At 30.6% G+C, this 25,681-nt stretch overlaps 1 protein-coding gene across 6 annotated transcripts in view; it reads right to left on the bottom strand.

Annotated features, from left to right (window-relative positions):
• The window catches only part of LOC129969706 (inactive dipeptidyl peptidase 10-like), a 203,563-nt gene that overhangs the window by 70,816 nt on the left and 107,066 nt on the right, over positions 1-25,681 (bottom strand). The window contains exon 1 of one of the 6 annotated variants that reach the window (XM_056084402.1): positions 25,607-25,627. The exons of 4 other annotated variants lie outside the window; for them this stretch is intronic. In XM_056084402.1, the coding sequence (XP_055940377.1) occupies positions 25,607-25,612 (6 nt within the window). In that variant the 5' untranslated portion in view covers positions 25,613-25,627. Of the gene's footprint in view, positions 1-15,691; positions 15,822-25,606; positions 25,628-25,681 lie in introns of those variants that run through there. One more of the 6 variants, XM_056084400.1, reaches the window with a different exon arrangement.

Raw genomic sequence — 25,681 nt, 5'->3', positions numbered from 1 at the left:
AGTGCGCGAGCAGAAGCACAAAGATTTTCTGTACATGAAAGCAGACAATAGCTGAAGTGTATGATTGCCTCATTTGGCCTTTATATATCTTATCTTTTAACTTTAAACGAGCAGTTCTTTATGTATATTGTATACCTCGGAAACAGCTCGAATGATTTGGATCAAATTTTATATTTAGATAAGGTTTTACTATATAGATGTCTTTCCTGAAAAAACGAGATTTTACGTAGAAAAAATCTTTTTTAAAAACTAATTATTAGAACAAGTATATTCAACTTCCGCTCCGAAGTGTGGGCAGTGCGGTATAGGGGTCAGAACAACATGAATGATGCGTGAGTTGCGGGTCCTCGGTCCGAGTCGCGCTTTTTGCTTTATTTTTTTACTTTCTTTTTTATATACTTATATTTAATATTTTTTCTATATATAGATGTCTTTCCCAAGAAAACACGATATTACAAAAAAAAAATTTATTATAACTAACTATTAGAGACTTTATCTATCTGCTTCAAAAATACCAGTATTGACAGACAAACCGTAAAATGAATGCTGTCATATAGCAGCTTGTTTCGAATAACTAGCTTAACTAAGTGCGTTCATGATTTTTTTTTTATTTAAATCGCCAATTAATGTGTAGGTAAGATTGAAAAATATTCTTATGTAATCAGTATGTGATTTGTACTTTAACATATTCTCAAAAAAAAAAACCCCTGCCGAGTGAAGATCGGTCTCCCAGACGTTGTTCAAGTAATACGAATGAATGCCCATTGAGCCTGCAGTTCAGTCCAAGAGTGATATAAAAGCTTTCCCATTTTATCAATAAGCATGGTTTTACACTCATTTTTTTAATTTAAGAAAATCTTAAAAATTTACAAACAAAAAAGTAACGGCGTATGTTTACAGATACAATATAAGGAACGTCATTCTCTATTTTCAATGATATAAAAATTATAATAAATGAATACAATTATTAAAAAAATTCTTTTAATAATTTGTCTGCAAGTGATTAAATGTCCGCTATTTAAGAGAAAAAAAAAATTTATTGCTAATTTAAATTTTTGGAGAAAGTCATTCTTTTAAATTTATTTTTTGGTTTTCGGTAATATAAACATTTTCATTTTTCAACTACAACCACTTCACTTACATTAAAGGTAATGACACGATTTAATTATCGAAAACTGTCTCCCATCTTGTGCTTAACGGTCTTGAGTTTCAACCCTCCAACGACACACAAAGAAGTGAAGAATATAAAACTGTGCATTAAGGAAAGAAAGGGAAGAATGCAGTGAAGCGCTTTAGGGAGATATTTGATTCTGCAAATACCCCTTCCTCTTTTTTTTTCTTCTGATAGCGAGAAAGAAAAATTCTTTTTTCACAATTTCACGAGTTGGCCAAACTTTGTGATGCTTTCTATTCAACACTTTTCATCATATAAATCATTGTCAGCTTTTCTTTTTCAGAGCGTTGAAACTTGAAGTAAACAAACTGATTCTTCAAGGGTATTTTTTTGGTTTTGTTTTTTTGTGCAGAAGTCATTTTATTTCTTTAAAGGAATAGCTGTTGCAATAAGGAACGTTGATTTATGACATCAATAAACGGATGGATCTTTAAATGTTTCTGCCTCAGACTGCACTAGTTTCCATGAAAAATTTTAATTTTTTAGACAAAGTGAAGGAAACAAACTCCTATAAATATATTTCTGCATTTGAAATAAAAACAATTTAGAATGACACATTTTTAAAGGAGTAAATGTATCTAACAGTTAAGTTAAGGAGCAAAGTATACATCCATTAAAACATTACATTGAAAATTTATGGTTGGTTTACCTTAACCATATAGAAATCATAATAATTTAAACTGTATTTTTGAAATGTTCCTTAAAGATGTAGCATTACTTTTCTAATGCATTTTTTCCCATAAAAAATTGTGTTGAACAGAAATCGATAAAAGAAAAGCTATTCTCATATCTCAAATGTAATCGTCTTTTACGCATTTATTCAATAATTAAAAAAATATGTTTTATATTTAATTCATCATGACGTTTATACCTTTACTTAAAATGTGACAGAAAAAAAAGCTCTTATCAAATCTTATTTGTCGATAAAATGCATTTAGAAAAAGCAATTTTACAAATTATTCGAAATCTATTTTCATGTAAAAATCATAGAAAATTATGTTAAGAATTTGCTACTATTTCATCAGGCAATATTTTCATTTATAAAGTTAATTTTCATATTTTAAGAATAACATAATGTACAACAAAATTAAATTTAGCTTTAGATTAAGACGGAAAATTTAATGAAAATTCATTTAATTGATCAAACTTAAAATTGCAATTTCACACACTTAATTTTAAATTGCTCGAAAGTATACCCAAGATATTTTATTATTATCGACGTTTCCCTTATATAGAAAGTACTTATTAAAACCTTCATTTTTAATTAGTCTTAATAAAGGTGACATATTATTTATAATTTTTGGGGCATATTTTGGGCAGAATATGCTACAAAAATAAATTAATTGGATTTTCTAAAATAAATGAAAACAAATCGAATCGAAAATCAAATTAAAGATCGAACAGAAGTCTTATTTTTAGATCGTGCTATGTATACAGCCTACGTTTTGCACGGTACCATAGCAAAATTTTGGTTTAGCAAAGGTGGCAGAATTGAACATTTTAGTTTCATTTAGTTTTGTTTTGTTTTGTATTTTTTTTTACTCCAATTAATTTTAGTATATTATAATGTTTCAAAATATAAGCAAGTGAACTCTTCCTTAAATTACACATTTGAAAACGATAAACAAAAAAAAAAAAAAAAAACATCGAAGGGGTAGAGATCGAAAAAGAAACCGAGCGAATCAGTATAACAGCAATCCAGACGTAATGACAAAACACAAAATCCTAATTGTTGTCCTAGCGCCTTTCTTATAAACTTTCATAAAAACGCGATTTGTTTTGAATTTAGCAGTAAAGTGAAAAACAATGATCTTCTATTTACTGATGTAGTATCGATGATACAGAACTACAATTTTTGTTAAAACACCAATTGCCAAATTTCATTTGTTTAGCACGTGTATAATTTCGACACCTACACACGGAACAAATAGGAAAACGTTCGTCCAAAATTTAATAGAGGTCTACAATCTCTGTGTAAAGACCGCCCACATAATTCGTTCCGATTATGAATTACGTTTGTAAATGCATATCCATGGACACGGATTTAATTCTAAAAATGCGTTTTTTGGTCTAGAAGTCCGAAATGAGTAAAATTTAGAGGTAGAATTTTCAGGTAATCATAATATTTTCTTTCCATGTTTCACATGCGAGGAAATGATCAGCAGGAGAATATCCACGATGTGTCCGTGCTTCAAACGGGCATCGAATTATAGCTTCACCACTTATAAGATGAAATGAAATCTTTCAAACTTAATTTGATGCAAAAATTACAATTTGGTACAATTGCAATTTTTGTACAATGAAAATTATAATTTAATAAATAAATCAATAAATATTGCAAATATTATATGGATTCTTATTCGAATCAGCAAGACAGTGACTATCCGAAAGATGTCAACAAATTAGATTACAAAAAAAAGCAAAGCAATTAAGGAGTCAAAGGTAATATAAATATTTCTTGTTATTATTTTTGTCTAAACGATTTACAGTATACATAAAACTTTATCGGAATGAATGAAAATCTATTGAGAAAACAAACGTAAATCTCATGATTAAAGATTCCCCACCCCCTCGAATACCCTATTACGAAAAAGAGAAGGGAATTTGAATAGCACGGCCTTTTCAATTGACGCGACACCCGTTCTCTGTTAAAATGAGGTTTAATGTACGAAATGATGCCGTAAAAATGGACGCAGAAAATCCGTAGCGACAGTCTCGATTCGTGAATAAGAAAGACAGCGTGATTTTTTTAAATACGAAATCTACACTGAAAGCGACAGATAATATTTTACATCTAGTGGCAGAAAAGGATGCAGAACACGAATAAATGTCTTTTTCCGAAGAAACAAGGACACAAAACTGCATCTATATTTGTTTGTCTCCTCCTGCGTAGAAAATATTGATCTTTTCGGGATCTAAACGCGCGGGGGAAAGAATTCGAAGGATATCTCTCCCCTCCCACCCCGAAAAAAAAGTGAAAATATATATTTTCCTCAGAGAAAAGTGAATTCGATGTGACGGAAAATAAGAATTTTGAATGGAAATGAAATTCAGGCAAGAAAGTGTTTGTGATTGCTTGCAGAAAGATTAGCTCCCGTGCTTAGAGGACGGAAACAGAGGTCAAACTCTGAGGACGCGCACCGGGAAGAGGACGAGTCCGACCAGCGACTTTAATCTAAGCTCAAATAAAATGATTCTAGAAAAGATATCATTAGAAGAAACAGGTCCATTTCGTTATGAATAATTAGCAATGAATTAAATGCAATTTTTTTAATAATTTTCATTAACAAAAAAGTATTATAAATATTTTTCGTGATTTTATTACCATCTATGTATTTAAAAAGAAATAATATGGATTACAGACGGTTATCATAGATAATGAGTGAAATCTGCTACTTGCACTTTTCTTCAAATAATGATCGTGAGAGTATCATAAACAGATACATTTTTCATCCTAACAGCGTACTTTCATTTAATATGTTTCCTATTTCTAAAAGGTAGGAGTATTCCCCGACGAACTAAAGCAATCTACAGTACCCGCAACCCTGGCAGTAAGCGGCGGAGACAGGAGCAAGATAAATACAAAGCAACGTGGTTAATGACAGAAAATAAGAAGCATCACGTGCAGAGAAAATGTAACATTTTTGTTTTCCTATGTATTCAGTGCTAAAGCAATAAAAACGCCCCATAACTGTCTTCTTTTTGACTATCACGATTAGTGGTGTAACTAGGTGAGGTAGCTAGGGCGCGCGCCTTACGCACGCTTGTCAGGATGCACAAAGTTAGGAAATCAATTCTTAGTACTGAAAAGAAAATTATTTTTCTTATTAGCTCATATTTCCCAGACTTTTAAAAATGAAAACGGCTTTAGCAAAATGAGAGAAAATGAAATGCTTTCAAAGGCCTTATTAGCACTTTCCTTATGAGGAATAAGCGCCTATTAGACACTTATAGATAGTTTATTTATTAAACAGAATTGATTATAACAGAGATTCGGTTTAGACAGTTTTTTCTGTATGAAAATCAAGGAGTACAAATTTTAAATCTTGCGAATTTATGCGAAAAGAAACAGTTTTGTTTATCCGATTCTCGAGGAAGCATCGGGCATAACTGTATTCATTTCAACGAGACAATCGTATGCATTTCAGAAAAGAATCGCTATTCAAATATCTGGGCAGATTATCGGAAGCTGCAATCTTGGAAATCGAATAATGAATATTGTAAATTGTATTTATGGTTGATTAACCGAGACATATATCTCAAGGTAAAGAATGGAAAGTGCTCATAATACAATTAAATTTCTCAGCTTTTTTTTTATCATTATAAGATGGGGAATGCCAGACTCAATTTAAACGAATTCGAAAGATAGCGCTTATTTTTACTCTTTGAAATCTCTATTAATAAGGAAAAAAAGATCAACACTATTCTGATCTTTTGAAATTTGGACTAATGTTTTTTGAATACGTAGAATTATTTTCATTAAAAATGAAAGGGCCCATCATAGAAAATGAAAGCACCAAAAATTTACACTATAATTTAAGAGAGTGTTGATATGATAATCTTCCATCGGATGTTGTTATCACACACACACATTCATACATTTATTTCTTTATTTATACATTTTGTGGAGCAGCTTTGTTGATGCTTTTGCACGATAGCAACGTCAAGCACAAGCTGCGGAAGGGCTATCAGCTAATGAAAGCCTATATTTTCATTTTTCAGATTAAAAAAAAGAATGTTAAACTGATTTTAACGAAATCATTAGCACTTTTGCGACGATAAAAATGAGGGAGGCAAATTTATAACATTTCCAACACTTAAAGCTATCAAACTTTTTCGAAAGTAATGCATTCCTATTAATAAACACACATTATTTTATATATAAGTTTTGATAGATAAATTTAATTATATGTGTGAAGAAACTTTGCATATTATTATTGATATAAATTTAATTACCAAGATTTTTTTAATGATTTTATATGTCTCAACAATAGGTTTCTTTCAATATCCAAAGATTCCGTGCTATACCTTAGGGGAAAAAAGTAATAAAAATAACTTCATAATTATTTTTATATACATTACTTTTCGTGAATGAAGAGATTTCTATACATTTTATATTTTTTTCAAATATAATATAAATAGAAATAATTTTTTATTTGCATTTATCTAATGTATTAAAAATTCGACGCAGACACTATTTCATTTTTTTTTTATTTCGGCCTTATTTAAATGATTAACATTAGAACGGGAAAATTTCACTGTGTGTGTTTAAAATAAAAATTTCGCACTGATTTTTGTAAAATTTTCTTTCCAAATATCTTTAAAATATTCTTATAATACATTATTTTGATACTTTTTTTCCCTATTAACTTGGTTTTTATTACTAATTGTCTTATAATACATTATATATTCAAGTGCTCACCATATATAAAAATTATTAACTGTCATAATTAAATAATATCAATTACAAAAAATGTATATATTATTATTTATCTTTAATTACATATTCACTCTTCGCACTCCTCGGAAATAAGTAAGAGTTGCATTTAATACATAGACAGAAAGAGAACGGAAAGGACATATTTATTTGCCCATTGCACCCTTTTGTGCAGGTGCGCCAATGATCACGTTGTGCAATTGCTAGTTTTCATAATAAGCTGTTGCATCATAAACTGCTGTTCGTTTCAGCCTCAAAATGATACTAATATAAGAAAAATGGAATAAAATACGAAATTCAATATGTATCCTACAAATCAACAAGCTAATTCAATTTGTCTTGCATAAGCTAGCCTAAGTATTTAACAATTTCAATAAAAGAAATTGTGTTGGGCATAGTTGAGAAGGAGACATAATAGGATAAATATAGCCCATAAGTAAAAAGATTAACCTAGGCGTCTAGGAGGTGAAAAGTACCGTGCTAAAGGACAAATATTTTATACAAATTCGTATTTCCGGTGACAAAATACTATTTTAATACTTCAAGAACTTTGCAAGCAATCTGCAATTAACAAATTAAATTTTAATTTCGTACAGAATAAGCTATTTGAAAACGAATTTCAGTAATAACAGATCGCAAGATCAAAAAATAGAAAAAATAAAAAAATAATAATGAATTTACTGTTTACTATATTAATAAATGAACTTTTATTAATACAGTAAACAGTAGATTTATTATTAGTATTTGACAGACTTCCTTTCATTAATTTTATTTACATGGATTTGATTGACATTTGTAAAACTGATCTTCCGTTACCGTTTTTCCTTATTTTATGCATTTATGTGCTTGTGGACTCAAAAAATAATTTCAGAATTTAATTATTGTTGCGTGATTTATTTTCAATGCCATTTGATTCTATACAAATGGCGTCATTCTGCCCATCATTTTAAACAATTTATTTTAACATTTTGTAATAAAATAGTTAATAACAAAACTATGGAATATTACTATGGATTATGAAATAAATTAAATATTATAATACATAAAATGACAAAAATAAAGTTTTCTAAAAATACGCTTTTGCCGGCATAACAAATAACGGAAGAATGCGTATTTGAAAAATAATGACGTCAAAATACCATTGTAAAAACGCTTAATATTTACAATAAGAGTAACCATAGTACAAAGAAATTCAATTACAAGTATAGATATAGCGAATATTCTTAAATATTTATTAAAAATTAAAATAGATTATCTAGTGATTAAGATTCAAATTGCTTGTTTCGATCAGCGGCTTCGTGCCATTTTCAAGCTTCACAATTTTATTTCGATGTTCACATTTATACACAAAATATTGTTCCTTTCAGACGCATTAATAAAAGCGTGTTTTTAAAAACGTTTTTTTTTTTTTAATTTTTATTATTAAGATCTTACCATTGCTTTCGTGTTTCAATATTCGCATTTCACCATCGAATAAAAAATTCGATTATTCGAGCTTTTTTAGAGGTTTAAAGATCGAAATACACTCATGTCCATAAATTAAGGATAATGCACGTTCAGGAAAAAGAAAGTCAGAAACAAAAAAATGTGACTTATTTGTAAAGCCTATTTATTAAAAAAAGGTAAAGAGCAAAAAAGATGCTATATGTTTGATACCATTAATAAAAATTACGATTTTTTGCTCCCTGGAGCAAATTACAAAAAACTATTTACAAAACCCAATATACATCGTTGGTATGATGTTTAATACATAATGTCTCCCAGACGATGAAATACAGTCCGTACAACGCCTAGGCATACTGAGCATCAAATTATCGATGTGATCTTGGGGAATATTACACCACTCTTCAAGCAATGCTCTCCGAAGTACCTGTGGACATGTAGGAATGGTTGACGGGCTGCAACTTGTCGGCCAAGCATGTCCCACACATATTCTATTAGATTTAAGTCCGGTGAGAATGCTGGCCAGTCCATACGCGTGATATCCTCCGATCGAAGGCATTCGTTTACGATGTTTGCACGGTGAGGACGGGCGTTGTCATTCATAAACACGAATTCTGCGCCCATGGCGCCCCGAACTAAACGCACATGTTGTTCCAGAATGACGTACCGATAGATATGACCTGTCATGGTTCCAATTTGAACATACAGGTTAGTTCTAGTACCCAGAATAATTCCTCCCCAAACGAGGAAACCTGCACCACCGTAACAGTGTCGTTCAATTATGTTCTCTTGGTGGTAACGGGTGCCTGGCGCTCTCCATCTGAAAATCCGGTGAGAATCAGACTGCAAGCTAAACTTGGTCGAAAAACATCACACAATCTCACTGTTGCGGTGTCCGCATGCTCTCTACTCAGGGCTAACCGCAAACGACAGTGAGTTGCAGTAAGTGGAACACATCTGACAGGCTTATGAGCATATAGACCAATTTGCCCTAAGCGTCTGTACACGGTCTGCCTTGAAACTGTCCTACCAGTGGCTGAAGAGAGCTGAAGAGACAGGTCTGATGCTCTGCTCCGTCTGTTTCTTTTGGCAGTAACTGCCAAGTACCGGTCCTCATTCGGCGTTGTAATTCTGGGGCGACCTGTGCTGTAACGTCTACTCACATTACCATCATCTTGAAATCGTTGCCAGAGCCTGGAGATGACACTCTGGGCGATTCCAAGTTTCTCGGATACTTCCAGCTGGGTACGCCCACATTCCAGACGGCCGATAATTCTACCACATAAAAAATCATCCAAATGCGTCCTTTGTGTCATAACTATGCGGTTATTGTACTGAAAGGCTTATAAAGCGCTTGCGAACAATTTTACTTCTTTGCCTGTATTCCTTATACATCACTCTCTTACACTCTTGTCATTGTGACGTACTATCGGTGTCATCTGGAGGCTTCCTGCAATTTGAATATGATTTTTGAAGATGTGTGTAGTTATTTTACGGGTGATATATGTATTTCAGCTTTCGATTTCCGCGTGACTCTGAATTATCCTTAATTAATGGACATGAGTGTAAATAAACATTTTTTGGTAGAAGAACTTTTCATTCTGAATTATATTTCAATGCATTTGTAAGTACCCAACCAAACTATACATATATTTTTTTAAGAAGTGAATTTTTTAGTTTGATTTTAATCGACACATTCAAAATTACTTTCATTAAAATAATAAATTCTGTGAGTGTCACATTTCCACCGATACTTTTTTGAAAACTATAAATCATTCTTACAGAATGAGTCCACGCCCTTTCTCAGCTGGAAAGGAGTTTTCGATTACTTCAAAACTTTATTCATTACATTTTTTAAATTAAATGTCCTAATTAAATCATGTTTGATTAGAATAAACTTCATCAATCTTTCCTTCTCTGATAATACAAATGAAGGCAGCCATTAAAAAATTTCATAAAATGATGAAAGGTTTTCAATCACTCACTTTTACCTATAAAATTTTGTTTTCCAGAATGAGCTCTTTTTTTTTTTTTTTTGAAAGAGAAATAATTTTTCCCTTGTGTTAATATTTTTACTAATATATTTTTTGTTAAAATGCAAATCTTTATTATTTTTATATAAGTAATACGTTAATTGAAGGAGGTTTGTTTTCTTTGCCTTTCTATACTATGAAAAGTTAGATATTTCGTAACCTTTAGTTCAAGAGCAAGAAAAAAAATCGAACTAATTGCTTTCTTGATATCATTTATTCTTTTTTCACAACATAGCAATTACTTAAGAAGAGCAGAAACTTCAAATCGGAATTTTTGGAAAAGGGACATTTATTTCATAAATATTCATGAAATGGGTGTTTCAAAACAGCAATTGTTCAAAGGAATAATAATTTTCACGCTCAGCGACGTCGAATATATAGTTGCACAATATTGAAAGAAATATCGTTCTGTACATGAAATATTACTCCCTTATTGCCACATTATCACGTGCAACTCATCAAACCCAATGATTCAACAGACTTTGGATTCTTCTGCAGTGAGTAGAAGTTTCGGTACACATGAATGTGCGAGGCGGAACATCCACGCTCATTGTTTTGGAAATCACGCACGTAACTTTTCGCTCTCTCCTCAATCCGGTTACTCCAGAGAATGCTGCCAGCAGGTGATTGGTCAGCATTTCCGTATGGATCAATATACTATCCCTACATATATAAACATAGTCGTGACTAAATAGAGAGAGACACTTTCGAATTTTAAACTTCGTTTTTATACCATTCCGGGAGGCATAATTTAAATACAAGCAAGTAGCGACGAGGTACGTCAATCTACAGCACGACACAAGAGCGAAAAAGAGAAAAGAACTAGAGACAGAAATATTTATCTCCAGTCATTATATACAGTGAGATTCTGATAGGGATTTCTTTACACGTGTCGATTTGGGTAAGGGAATGATAGGTATTTTATAAAAATAATTCTTTAGATCTACAGATTTTTATCCCTTTACTTGGAACGTGTGAAAGTGCGGACTAAAGTAGTTTTACAGAGCTCGTGTAGCATTCATTAAATAAAGAAGGTTGGATTAGGAAATAAGAGAAAATTTTAGAATGAATGTGGGTTAAATTAAGATAAAAATTGGGAAATTATATATATTATATATATAGACGACATACCTCGGAAGATAATGCGCCTAAATAGTACGGTGAAATAAATAAGATTTACATAAGACATTTGGAAAGAGTAACAAATTTTTTAAAAATCATTCAAAGGATCGGAATTTCCCAATGACACAAATAAGAATTCTAATATTTAAATATTCTTCATTGATCATAACTCCTAGAATTATTAATATAAATATATCCTATATTTACAAGCAAAGCGCCTTTCTATAGTTCATAGTTGTCACTTAATCTTTTAATATTAGCCAACAGTATTACTGAATTGTTAGCTTGTCTGGCACAAAAGTCAAGGTGTTGAGAATACTGCACCAAACCAGAGGTAAAATATGGAAGGAACTGTTTCGCAACAATTTTTAAAAATAAATAACAATGTACGCTGAAATCATAATTATCAGCAATCTATTCTGTTGCTCAATAATATTGAGAGCCTTGTTAAAACAGTTTGAAAATAACTCATGTATGTAAATGTTATTTTGCATGAAACCAACAAGCCTCTTCTTTCTATCACAGAGAAGAGAACAAAACTCAGTTTTTTAGCTATCACTTAGAGGCGGCATATTGAAATGGTAAGAATATTTTATGTAAGACCAGAACCAATCGATACATATTTATATTTTCTACAATGGTCAGAAGAAACATATCAAATGGTCCACTTTTAATGTTTTAATGTTTGGATTGATCTGATCCTGAAAGCCTGATATAGTGGTCATTTTTTTTTCCTTATAAAAGGAAAGCGCGCTTATTACATAACAAAATTCCGAGTTGGAAATGAATGAAAAGAGATAAGAATTAAAAGATGGTAAAAAGAGAAGCAAATTTCGTCTATTGAAGGCAAATCACGGGCGTTGGCTTCTCATCTAATGTCTCAAAAATTATAAAGTAGATAAATGAATGTAGGCATTGCAAGAAAAAATGAAAAGTCAGCAGATTTAGAATGAATTTAAAAGTAAATGGGCAAACACCATACATATGGAACTTTAACAAGGATTTGCGGTTGAATATTCATTGAAGTAAAATGAAGTAAACTTCATTACAACAATGATAAGCTTTATTATATAGTATTTGAAAAAAAACTTATAAATACTTGAGCGGCAATATTGTCCGAAGTTATATAAAACGTTTTAAACAATGTTTAAACGTTTTAACAATGTTTTGCTTGCACTTCATTTCATTAAAAATGTAATTGCTAATTCGAAAAAATTAACCCGAGAACTTTATCACGCTGCAAATGCATCTGTGTTATATATGGTAACTTTAGATTAAAATTCCTGATACGTAAAGCTTCAACAGTATACACTTTCGCTTTTATTGTTAGTGGAAATAGAGATGCAGCAAAATTTTCCTGTGAATAGTGTTCATTCATTTACTTAAAAAATGAGATGCTGTAATATTTTTTTTAAAAAAATTTTTACTATCAATACAACTAGTTAGTATACAAGTGGATAAAAACATTTTAATTATGATAATATTCATTATTATACCAGAAAGCATTACAAATTTTAAATTCAGTACCAACCTTTTATTCATCCACACATTTTAGGGTTTTTTTAAAAAAATTTTTACATTTATTTATTTATTTATTATTATTATTATTATTTATTTATTTATTTTTTGCTTAAGAGCAATGACAAAAAGTAGCGTATAGATTTATCGGTTGTCAAAACAAAAGAGAAAAATTGAAATTCCATACCTAATAAGGAACATATTATGTATAAAAAAAGAGTCATAAAAATCTGGAAGTAATTCTCTTCATCATATCGAAATTATTAAAATCGATGCATCTGCCATCATTAGCTTTCAGAGTACAAAGATAGAAGAAAAGAATATAAAATGAGCATTTCTTCGTGAATTTATTTTTTATGTCTTACTTGGGAAGTTAATTTAATAACAATTCATTTTGATATAAAAAGTTCGAAAAATAATAATCTAAAGATTTATTTTCAGATTCATTAAAAGAATCTTTATTTAATAGAACAACAACAATAAAAAAAACTGGTGGTATTTTACTGCTGAAATATTTTTCAAAACAAAAACAGATACCACCCGACAAAATAAGAGAAACAAATGCGCAAATTTATTCACACAAAAGGGCTGGATTTTTGAAGCTCTCTCGGGGTGTGGGAGGAGGAGAAAAAACACTCTAACTTCACCACAATATAGCTCATTTTCGAATAAAAATGTAAGAAAATTTAGATTTAATTATATATGCAAATGACTATAAATTTCAAATTAATAAAAAAAAACCACACTGATTAAATACAATTTATAACTTAAAAGTTCTTTCTTTCTTTCATTCTCAGGTAAATAGCAGAATGAATGATTGCATTACTTTTTTAAAAAATCTCTTAATATTCGTCCGATAATTAATAAATCTTTTTTTACTGAATTATTTTACTTTTAAGATAAAGAATAATACATACAGTGTGTATAGAGTTTTTTTTAAAGGTACCATGCGAGATTTCTTTTACCACAATAAACCGGTATAAATTGTTTCATTCGTTTTACTTAAGATTACATGCATCATAATTTTTATATAGAGAGAATGTTGATAAATAGCTGTTTTTCATCAACCTAAATAGATAAAAACTTAAATTGAGCAATAACCAAAATAATAAACTGATAAATCTTTTTTAGAAACCACAGAAAATAAATAAAATTTTACTAAAGTTTTCGATTTACGATGCTCGTGTTACAGTGTCTTATCCATCTAGCGCTAATGGCTCAGATACGACGTTCGTAATAAAACTACATTCATAATCTTCATATTTTTTAATACATCTCACATACTGAAGCGAAAGAGGTTTCATTGGTGATTCATCCCTTTGTTGAACATTTGAACCGGAAGTACATTTCACAAGTGCACTATTCATCTTGCAAATTTCAATCCACCAAGGTCTGTTTTCGTACGATGTAAAAGTAAAAATGTAAATGAACGCAGCGTTTCAAAATCTTCGCGATTCTCGTTCAAAATTAAATTGTCGTCTAATTTTACTTGTGAAGTTTCAGAAATGAGCGGCCCGAGTTGAAATGAGGACACACATTAGCATTGAAGAAAATATTTTAATTTGATTTTTGGCAAAAAATATAGAAAATTCAAATTTTTTTCAGGTTAATGAATTAAAAATTTTGTCTTCATCAAAATATAAATAAGATAAAATAAAATAAAAAGCAATATTCATATTGATTAGAAAATCAAAAAGAAGCGGTTTATAAATAAAATCTGGGGACCGAAGCATCGCCAGTTTGCATCTTCCGCCCTTTCTGGCTTACCGTGGAAGATAAAAAACCTTCTAGCAGCGATTTATTAAAAGTAATCTCAAGTTTTAATCCATTTGAAATCGATGTCTTGCCACAGTCACATATATTTATTACATAGCTTACCTATCCTCACTTTAAAATTATGAAAATAGTTCATCGTGATTTAAACAAATTTTATTGTTCTGTTAAGATAGAAAAGAGAGGTTGTACATAAGAAGGTGCAAAAAAAAAAAAAAAAAAGCGTTAATTGGAATCAACCATCCGATGAAACATGGTGTCTCAAATGAAACTTTGTCATTGACATTTAAGATTGTATTAACAGGACTGACCTTCAAGATTGTATTTCCAAAAAAATACTAGAAGATACTTTCAAACGCCAACAATAACCTAGACGTATTTGTTTACAAACACAAATTTGTTCAGGAATTCTGAACAAATATTTATAGGGTGATCGATTGAAATGAAGAATGTCGCCTCCAGTTGCAAAATGAATGTGCACTTGTGAAACACGCGACTCGGAATCACATCGCCCCTCCCCTCACGTGCGAAAACGTTTTAAACATAATTGTACACATACCACATTCACAAATCTGTAGAATAATGACGCGAACCCGATATTTTTAAGTCATGAAACCAATTTATGAAACGGCAGTAACCCACTGTGGGTACTTAGTAAATTAACCTAATAACTAGGGCAAAATGATATGAATATTAAATTTGTGATCTTGACATTAAAAATATGAATATTAACAGTTGCAAATGCATAAAAAAGGTTTAACTACAAAACTCAAACTTTAAAAAAAATAAATTAAAAACATTCCCCCAATGAATGTAGACGTGCAGCATTGCTACCACCGAAACAAGACTGCATTATCACAAGCATGCAACATAAACCCTACTCTAAAATCAGACCAAGCAAACGAACAGCATTTGTTCTAATACCGTTTCAGGATGGGAAAATTAACTGCATGATTAAAAACATGTTTGCCTGAATATGACCTAGCCATAGACTCGTCACGGCAATGAACCAGTACCCGTTTTCCAAGCCAATCAGCCAACCGATTTCCTGCTGACCATCATTTTACACCTTTTATTGCCAAAAAAAAAAAAAAAAAAAAAAAAAAAAATTCTAATCTATTGCTCGTTTTACTGCGCATCCGCAGCTTTCAAAGCCCTTTCGTTATTAAAAATACTTGGAGGCATATTTACCTGCAGAAACCTGAGCGCAGTTCTGGAGCCCATGCCGCTGCCGCGAATCAAGGCCACACGTCAAATCGTTTCAGACAATGAGCACCTCTTTGTGTTTTTCGCGCATCGGAGTGAACCTCCTTCGCGCGAGAAGGGCGAATGCATTCACCAGGAAAAATGATTCGTCAGCGACTCGAGAAGCCCTCGAGTGTATTTTGCAAAAAAACCCAACAAGTTTTCTATTCTGCGATTCTCGATAGTTGATGCAAATGACGGGTTTAGAAGTCCATTTTTCTATCGTTATTTTTGTACAAGCAGCCTCAAGGAATAGAATTCGACGGTGAATAATGAATTTCGTCATTCGTCGTGAAAGGCTTGAATGAAAAGTTAGGAACACCAAGTGCTATTCTTCGAGTTACAAGGAAATGATTAGTCACCATCATTATACATCAAAGAAATAAACGAACTTTTTAAATATATATATTTCACTGAATCGAATACATTTTCATGGAAAAAAAAGAAGATGACTTCAAAAAAAGAGAACATAACATGCATTCAAAACAAGTAATGATAATAAATGAACATGATAAACACATTTCACAAAAGACACGATATTCTTCATTTTTGATCAGCGTGCGTCATTATAAAGAACACAAATTTCCTTTTTTTTCCCCGTTAAGCTCATATTTTCATTTAATCAATATATATTTATTCTTGCAAACTGTGTTTTGTTATTCTTTGTTTACACCTATTAGTTATTCTTTTTTTATACCTTAATTCTTTAAAAAATATATTAACCACAAAAAAGTTCGATAAAAATATTCCCTTTTCATTTACGAAAAATCTGTGTTCCCTTTTTAATTAAATTTACTTTGAATTCACTTTAAAATCTATTCCGGGTCAAATTTTTATCACGTTCTTTGCTTTAACTGAATATATTATTATTATTATTAAAACAAACTGAGGTGGAAAGAGATGGCATCATAAATAAGTCAAGAATAAGTTTCGCAATAGCAATATCTTTATGTATTTAGTGGTTTATTATTGTTTATGATTTTTATTAACCCATTTATGAGCTGATGTACCCAACATTTCTCTGGATGGACCCATCATTCTGGATGAAATTGTTTTCGCGATTTTAATCAATGAAAATCAAACTATTTGCTCTCTCAAAAATCTTTATCCTTAACCAAATCTTTCAGTATTTGTAAACAAAATTGAAGCACTCATAGCATAGCATATGCTTTTAACAGAAGTAACCCACATCAAATCAAAAGTTGGACATAAAGCAGTATAAAAATGGCACGTAAGCAGAGAAAAGTATTCTGAAGGACACTGGCCAGTGCTCACAAATCCCGAGAGGATTGCAAATCACTGTTGAGAACACTGCGCATTCTGGATTAGTGACTGTTATTGTGAGAAAAAATTTATCATAGTTACTCTTAACTGATTTGGTTTTGACGCTTTAAATTGGCAGAGAACAAAATTGGCAAGGCCTTTGAACGTTTTTTTTTTTTCTTTCTGATTCTGTAAGTGCATAAGACACATATTCAACAATTAAATAAAATTAATAAATTATGAAAGTGCAAAACAGAGTAAATAAAAGTCTCTAGATTGAAAGGAACTCTTATTTCCTGAAAATCCTACATAGATGTATAAGAGAATAATATATTTTTAATAGGAAAGGTGACTACTGAAGATCAAGTATTATTACACATGAAAACGCAATTTAAAATGACAAATAATGTGTTAAAGAATATTATAAAAAACGCAGTTATAATTTTAAAAAATTGTTCATTCTCAAGAAACCTCTAAAACTCTGTTTATATTTCATAGCATAGAAGCAATATTTGAAGAACATTTATACATTAGTTTGGATTTTTATTGTTTGCAAATTATTTATGAATTTTTCATTGTCATTTATATGATTTTTTCTAAATTCAGCTTTCACAGATATTATGGTCAAGGGATATGAGAAATGTTTGATATCATTTACGAAATAAATCTTCAATCACAAGGGTTTTCTGCCGACTTTCCCTATAAAGATGAAAATTTTAAATGATGTACCTACGTTAAATATGCTTTAAATTATGCACGTTACATTTTAAAGTATGCACTTTAAATGACTCAAAACTATAAGGACCTTCCTAAAATAGCTCCTGTGTTGCTTTCGAACAAGTCACAAATAAAAAACTTAACCAGGCTAGATCGCATGTAAAAGAAAATCGATGTCGTTTCTACCGAGTGTTCTCTACAACACTTCTAAAATTTATTAACAGCGTATTTTCGAAAATTTCTTCATTAATTCCATTATTTTTCTAAGATTGCAGCATTAGAACGCTTTTGTTGGATTTTAAGTTAAATTTTAAATCCAAAATAAAATACTTTGTTCACTTAGCTTTCACTCAGAATAAAGTTAATATTTATATAAATAATTAAATCTGGACACAACATTTCTCATTTTCAACGAAATAAACCTAGAACCCTTTGAAAGTGCGTGTTTCCCGTTTTGAAACTAAAAGATTCTGTTTCATTATTAAAACCGTGGTTAAATGATGAGAAATTCATCAAAGTCAAAATACCAATTTACAAGCTTCTAAGTCACACCAGGAAGAGCGCCGCCGCCGACACATTTCATACGCATTTTCATCTCCCGCCCAGCAAAATTCGTTTTTGCACCGATTATGTTTCGGTCACTGATATAGGGTCTGCCATCTTCCTAACGGGACTTCTGATGATATAAAAATTCTGAAGGTCACGTTTCAATTCATAACAAAAAAGAATCGCCCAAGTATTCTAGTCATGGTGTGAATTTCAACATTATCATAAATGTGAAATAATTTATATAACATAACAGTTATGCAATTCTGATTTTATGTTAGAATCGCGATGAGTTCTCGAACTTAATCGTATCACATATTCTGAATTAAACCGTCAAATCGCAACCCATTTATTAATAGATTGCCACTCTCTACTAATAACCATATCCATTAGACTCGCCTGATTCATTGTTCGCCGATTGGCTACCATTCGTTCTACAATATACGTGGAGCAGTACCGTTGAATGGATTCTGATTCATTTATGACAGCTATACGCATCAGAAAAGCTAAGAATTTAGGAAGTTTATTCTGTGGAGAGCAAAACAAATCATCAGTAAGAATATTAATATTTTTACATAATGTTATATTGAAACCAAACAGGTGGTTGGTGCATCATTAAATAATAATAATACTTCATAATTTTTAAAAATAAAACATCACCTAATCGACTAAAGAAAAAAAAACTTTTAACAAGAAAATAGAGTCAAAAAACTGCATTTATTTTATCCATTCGAGTGGATGGTCTCACCCAATTTCAAAATTCATTTCCAAATATATTTTTTTTAAACCTCTGTCTGTTTTTCAACACAGAAATCAATAATCTGATCATTCGTGACACTTGACTTTCAATTTCTGTAATCGTAATTTGTAAGTGAAAATCAATTGACATTGAGTTAAACATTTAAAAAAACGCATAAAAAGGAACTTTTCATTTAAATACGTAATGATGTTAAACTATTTAAAGCACGAGAAAAATGCTAGCTTACGTTTATTTGGATGAACATCTTGTTTCGAAGGTGGCCAATGTGTGACAAACATTTTAACCTTGAATTTTAGCCAGGTGACGGGAACATGGAACGTTAAAATGATGTTACTTCCCTCATTTCCAACACCAACAGGAAGAAATTTGACCCAACCAAATGAACATACATCAAACTGGCATAGACTGGAGGAGAGGGTGAGCAGAGATTTTGGTAGAATCGCCCATCAAACACGCAGTTCTCCGATTCCCAAGTCGATATATACTTATACAGAGATTATAGGCTTCCGCACTCCCATACAGAGTAAAAATCCGATGACTGTATCTGCTAAGCGTGATGCATAAAAATCATATCAATATTTGAAATACCGTAAATCACAACTTGAAATAAAATCAATGAAATATTCCAATATTGTTGGTATTGGATTGATTCTCCAGATTTTGAAAAAGTAAGAAAAACATAAATTTTTTAAAAACAGTAACGTATGCTTTTAAATTTTCTAGCATATCTGAAATGAACATGATATAACATGTTCATTCCAGATACAAAAATAAATAAATAATAAAAAGGAAATAAATGAACTTTTTAAAAAATCAGTTATATCTCTCTCTTAAAATTTTGGAAATTGAAATGACTGATATTGCTTAAAAATTCTTAAATAAAAATAATAATAATTAATTAAAAAATTTTTAAAGAATATGACTTATAAAAACTTAAGATTGGCAATTCGTATAAATTCGGAAATTCATATAAAAAATCGCATTCTATTATTGAAGAAATGATTAACTACAAAAAAAGTTCATTCATGTCAAAAAAAAAAACAAAAAAAAACCCGGTCATCGAAAGATGTTTGTACATTTCCATATCACCAAATTCGAAGACCGACACTCGCCCCCCCCCACCACCATTATAAAGGCGCTATTCCATCATTTCAAAAATGGAATAATGAATGATTTTCAAAGAAAAAGTGAGGAAGAATTGAAGTTAATATTTTTTTCTCGATTATTAACACTCTCTTTGTTGGGTTAATGTGTTATTAGATTCCCACGATTCGTTTCATACGGAAATATGGAAGCGATATGCATAAAACATTTTGAAGCAATTGTCATCAAAATTATCACCAAATGATAATAATTTACTTACGTTCCATTTTTATGGGATACTCTCAATGATATGTTTATTGTGTCACCCTATGCAAAGAACATTGTCATAATAGCAGAGATTTGACCTTGTCATTGTGGATAAAATGATAGCTGAACGCACATACACAAGAGATAAGCGTTATCGAAAACTGACAAGGGAAAAAAAAACGGAACAGCTGTGTTGACAACTTTGATTACAAGTAATCGGCTAGCATTGTTGGAAAGGCTTCAAAATTTAAAAGAAGTTGGTCACAGTACATCCGTTTATAGTCAAGTTCAACACATTTGATCAAAAAAATAATAATAAACACATTTGCCTTTTATTATTTAAATGCCATTTCGGAACAGTTTGTTACTTCTACCGTTTTCTATTGAATATTCATAGCGGATTTCAGTTTTCACATTCCTGCGGTAACTGGAATTTCAATTTTATTTTCCTAGGAGTAAATAAAGCTCAGGATGTCACAACATTCTGGCGATTATGCAAACTTCGACAGAATTCGGAGAGCATTCACACAAGGAGAGATTTTATTCATCGCAACAGAAATTTAAATTAGCGCCATATTGTTTGCAGAGAGGCACGAATAAAGGTTTACGTAAATAAAACATCTTCTTTTCATATTTTTATTTTAGGGCGCTGAATGGATTACGGTGTCACAATATACAGTTAGCTTACACATTTTTTTCTTATTATTGGAACAGAAAAAAATATTGATTTATGGAATAAAGTAACAGATAACGCTTTGAAACTTTATTTTACATCAAGAAAGTATATCAGAATGAAAGATTGGATTTCCCAAAAGAAAAATTAAATTATTAACGCCAGTTTTATAAATTTTTTTCGACACAGCGTGTTTATTAAAATCCTTTAGAGAGTTTTAACCATTTTCGATGATAAATAGAGCCGAAAAAATAAATAGTTATTTTATAATCTTGGTACATGAATACTATTAAGACATTTTTACTGGCCTTCCTAAATTTTCAAAATTTTTGTTTCTTAATGCTAACATTTCTTTGCGCATCAAATAATGAGTCCGCCTTTTGTTTCCCTTTCAACGTTGCTCTTTCTTTCACCACAGGTTTATGTTTTATGGCAATAGACTGACCTTTAGAGTAAAGCCTTTTTTACATCCTTCTAATGCATCGACGAGGATTGTAATTTGGCGGAACTGCTGATTTTCACTTTCAGAACTAATAATGGTGTTTAAATTTCTTCAGTAAATTTTAGCATAACAGACTTTGTCTAATATATATATGTTATAAAAGGGTGTACCAAACAAAATAATTTTAAAGAATTACATGATGTTTTTACAGATATGGATTTCTTCAAGTTCTAATTCGCTGGACGTTTGACAGCAAAAAAAAAAAAAAAAAAAAAAAGATAGAGATGCCGTTGGGAATTAAATGATAAAAAAAAAAAACTGATATAATATTCTTTTAATCTTCTCTTTTTAATTTTTTCCGCTATTGTATTTGTATCTAACGGCCATGAAAGATCAGAAACAAGGCTGCCCTCAATAATCATGCAGTGGTCAGGCTCTGTGGAATCTCGTAATCAATGAAATTCTCAACCAGGTCTGGCCAGAAAATGTACATATTCAAGCCTTTGCAGATGTTTTGTACTGGTTATCGAACCGGACACAAAAAATAACCTTGAAAGAGAAACTCAACTTGCAATAGCCAAATTTAATTCCTGGTGCTGAAATAATCAACTTTCCATCTCCACGGAAAAAACAACCCATATTTTATTCAGCAAAATGGCAGGAGGCCCCAGAATCACAAGGAATGGAGACATTATTAAGAGAACCAAATCTTTTAAATATCTATCAATCCACATTGACGACCAATTAAACTGGCTGGAACATATAGAAAAACAGAAATGGAGAAAAGGCCGTTAAAATACATCAAAACCTCAAAACAATTGCTGGAAGCTCATGGAGAATCTCTCAGAAACAAAGAAGAGTTCTTTATAAGACAGTAGTTGAGAGAGTGCTCGTCCATGGTTCTTCAGCGTGTGTCTAAACCCAACATACAGAAAGAAGAGGAAACTCTCCACCATCCATTTCTTCTATATATTTCAGGTGCTTATCGCACCACTCCAACAGCAGAGCTACAAACCATTCTCGGCATTCCACCCCTGCACGTGTAATTACAGTTTGAAGCCAGACTAACTTCAATATATCACCTAAGAATCCCTCTTGCGCATAAAATAACAGAGATCCAACAAGAAGAACTAGAGAAGAAAGCAACTGGCTGATCAACTCACCCTTCACAGCATCTCAATCCCAAACAAATCTCATAGGAAGATGAAGAAATAAATATATCTCAAATAAACAAGATCAATATCTTCACAGATGGCTCAAAAACAGAACATGGAGTTGTAACTGCGTTTTGTGTTCTGTTTAATGATTCCTGGTCCTACCACTGGTCTGCCAAATTAGTTATGCATTCTAGACATCTAGTTCTAAGACTGATTGAAACCAAAATTTGAAATAGAACTACAATTTGTAATCATAAGATCAAATAAAAAAAAAATCATTTTTTGAAATCCTTAAATTTTTAAACTACCGCATTTACAAGCATACAAAAGTACAGATCGACGGACAGTCAACCTATAGACGGATTTAGCTCCAAAATTCCACGCAAAACTACATTTAAGATAGTCAATCCATGTACCAGATTTTATCTCTCTAGTTCTTTTCCTTCAGTAATTATCGTATTAACTTCTAATTGGATAGCTGGACAAACTTCTTTAGAGTGGATTTCGTTCAAAATTTGATAGAAATCTACAAATTTAGTGTAAAGATCATATGCCAAATTTCATTTGCTTAGCTCAAAGTCTTTTTGAGTTATTTGGGGAGATTTGAAACATGAACATTCTTCAAAATCACGAATATTTTGACGTTTACAATACTTCTTTTTCTAATTATATATAATTTAACCAAGAATACAAAAAGCAGCAATAATTAATGTTTTTATAACAACATATCACATATTAATAATTTAGCCGTTATTGAATAATTTGATAGGATAATATAGGTTTGCGTTAGGTAATTTTTATATAGAAACAAATGCATACCAATCAATCAATCATTTCTTAGAATTGAGGAACAATAGATAAATATGCAAAATGATGCGTAATAATCTATTTGAAACTGTGGAGTAGAAAAAGAAATTTACTGTCAAATCAAATTTTCTGACGAATCAAAAATATCGAATTTTTGCTAAAATGTGATTCAAAACTTTAAATTCTGTTCAAAAAGCCAGTATTCAATTGTAAAGTGAATAATACTGCACTGATATGTATTTTGAAATTCATTTCTCAGCAATAACATAGAAGAAATAATTGCATTTTCTACATTATATTTATTGATAGATTTATATTCAATGCAAGTTTAATATTTTCGTTCTAAATAATTCTGATTTTATAAAAAATAAAATATTTCCTCCATGCAAATTGAGTTTTTGAAAGGGTATTTTGAAAATTAATTTGAAAATTTTTTAAAAATATTTAAAACTTTAAATCGAAATCCGAGTTTATTTGTAATATGTGACTTATTTTTCCCAGAAGTCTTTTAGCAATTAAGCATTAATTGAGATGTAATAAATTTAATTGCATTATTTTGTTGTACAATATGATTTCCTTTGAATAATATATGACTGCACACTTTCCAAGCCAAGTGCAACAGAACTGAATAAATGAAGAGAATTAGAAAATAAAACATAAGTGCTAAATCTCGAAAAAAAAATTCTAATAAAGCATGCTGTCAGAGAATATTTCACTTTTGCATTTGATTATTAAACTGGCAACTAAATTGAGCTCTTACAACAACATGTTGATACCATTGTAATTAAATTGAGCCCCTACAACAATATCTTTATATCACGAAAAATAAATTGAGCTCCTACAACAATATGTTTATACACCTGCGGAGTTAGAATAGGAGATAATGTTCCAATGAAAAAATAATATCATTATGTCACAGGAAATAGAAATATTTAGAATGTTTTATTTCGGCATCCTCTCTTTAGGTCAAATTTAGTGGAATACTGCTAACTTGGCCCAACGGTTTTAGCTTTGCACATGATAAACAAAAATATCACTTTTCAACAAAATTTCCAACTTTTAGAAGGAAGAAATTCACAGTAAACTAAGAATTTCTTATATGGTAAGGATCAATTGGAATCGTAGATCCAAATTTTAAAATAAGTGTAGGTAATTAAAGGCGCAGTTTTACTTTAATTCATTATTATTTAATTTTCAGCTTTACAATAAATGCAAAATACATGTTTTATAAAAAAATTATGATTGATACTATTTCAATTCAAAATGTACTATTTGTATTTATAAAATTCTTCATTAAATTAAACGAATTAAATTCTAGTACAGGAAACATGAGTATTTGTGTTTTTTAAAATAAGATTAAACGTAAAATTTTAGAACAATAAAAAAAAGGAATTGTAAACTAAAAATTGATTAAATAAGCTTTTTAAAAGGAACTAAACAAAAACTGTTCAAGCGGTTTAATATTTTCACTGGAAATGAAAAAATGAAAAGTGTAATGATTTATGAAAAGAAGCGTTTTATATTATTAAATGCTATTAAGAATAAGTATTAGAAGTTTAGAAAAAGTTTAAATGAAAGATTTGGTTTTTGCCCTCCATTTACTGAAATTCTAGGATAAATCTGCAACGCCTGCAATAAGAAAATTAATTTCGGTCAATGATTCAATATTCTTTAATTCAAAACACATACATCTTGAACAATTATGGTTCTAGCTGCTTTAGACACAATCAATGATATCTACCAATGTTTCAAAAACAACTTTAATCAAAACTTTCCTACAGCTTTAAAAAATAACAAAACACTATTATATTCATAAAATTTTCAGTTTTGTTGCTTCAATTTCCAATAATAAGAGGAAAAAATATTTATATATTGAATTTAAAATATCTTCACCACAATAAATTTCACGTGAAAAAGCAAAAAATATTTAAGTAGCCAAATTTATATGTTAACAGAATAGGAAAGAACCTATTCTGTTAACATATAAATATTAAATTCGAATATAACCATTAAATTCGAATGCATAACATATAACCATTAAATTCGAATGCACACTTCTGAACACTAACTAGGTCAGCAAAAATTAACTATACTCATCTTCGATACTTCAAAGCGAAAATATAAAAATAAATTTAATTATTCTTACCAACATAATGCAACCCTTCTCCCTGTACAGTAAACGAAACTGTTCTAATAGGAATAATTCTTCTAAGTGAGTGTT

The sequence above is a fragment of the Argiope bruennichi genome, chromosome 5 (assembly GCF_947563725.1).
Source record: "Argiope bruennichi chromosome 5, qqArgBrue1.1, whole genome shotgun sequence".
Taxonomy (NCBI): Eukaryota; Metazoa; Arthropoda; class Arachnida; order Araneae; family Araneidae; genus Argiope; species Argiope bruennichi.
The sequence above is the reverse complement of the archived record's forward strand: the minus strand, read 5'-3'. Positions and strand labels throughout refer to the sequence as shown.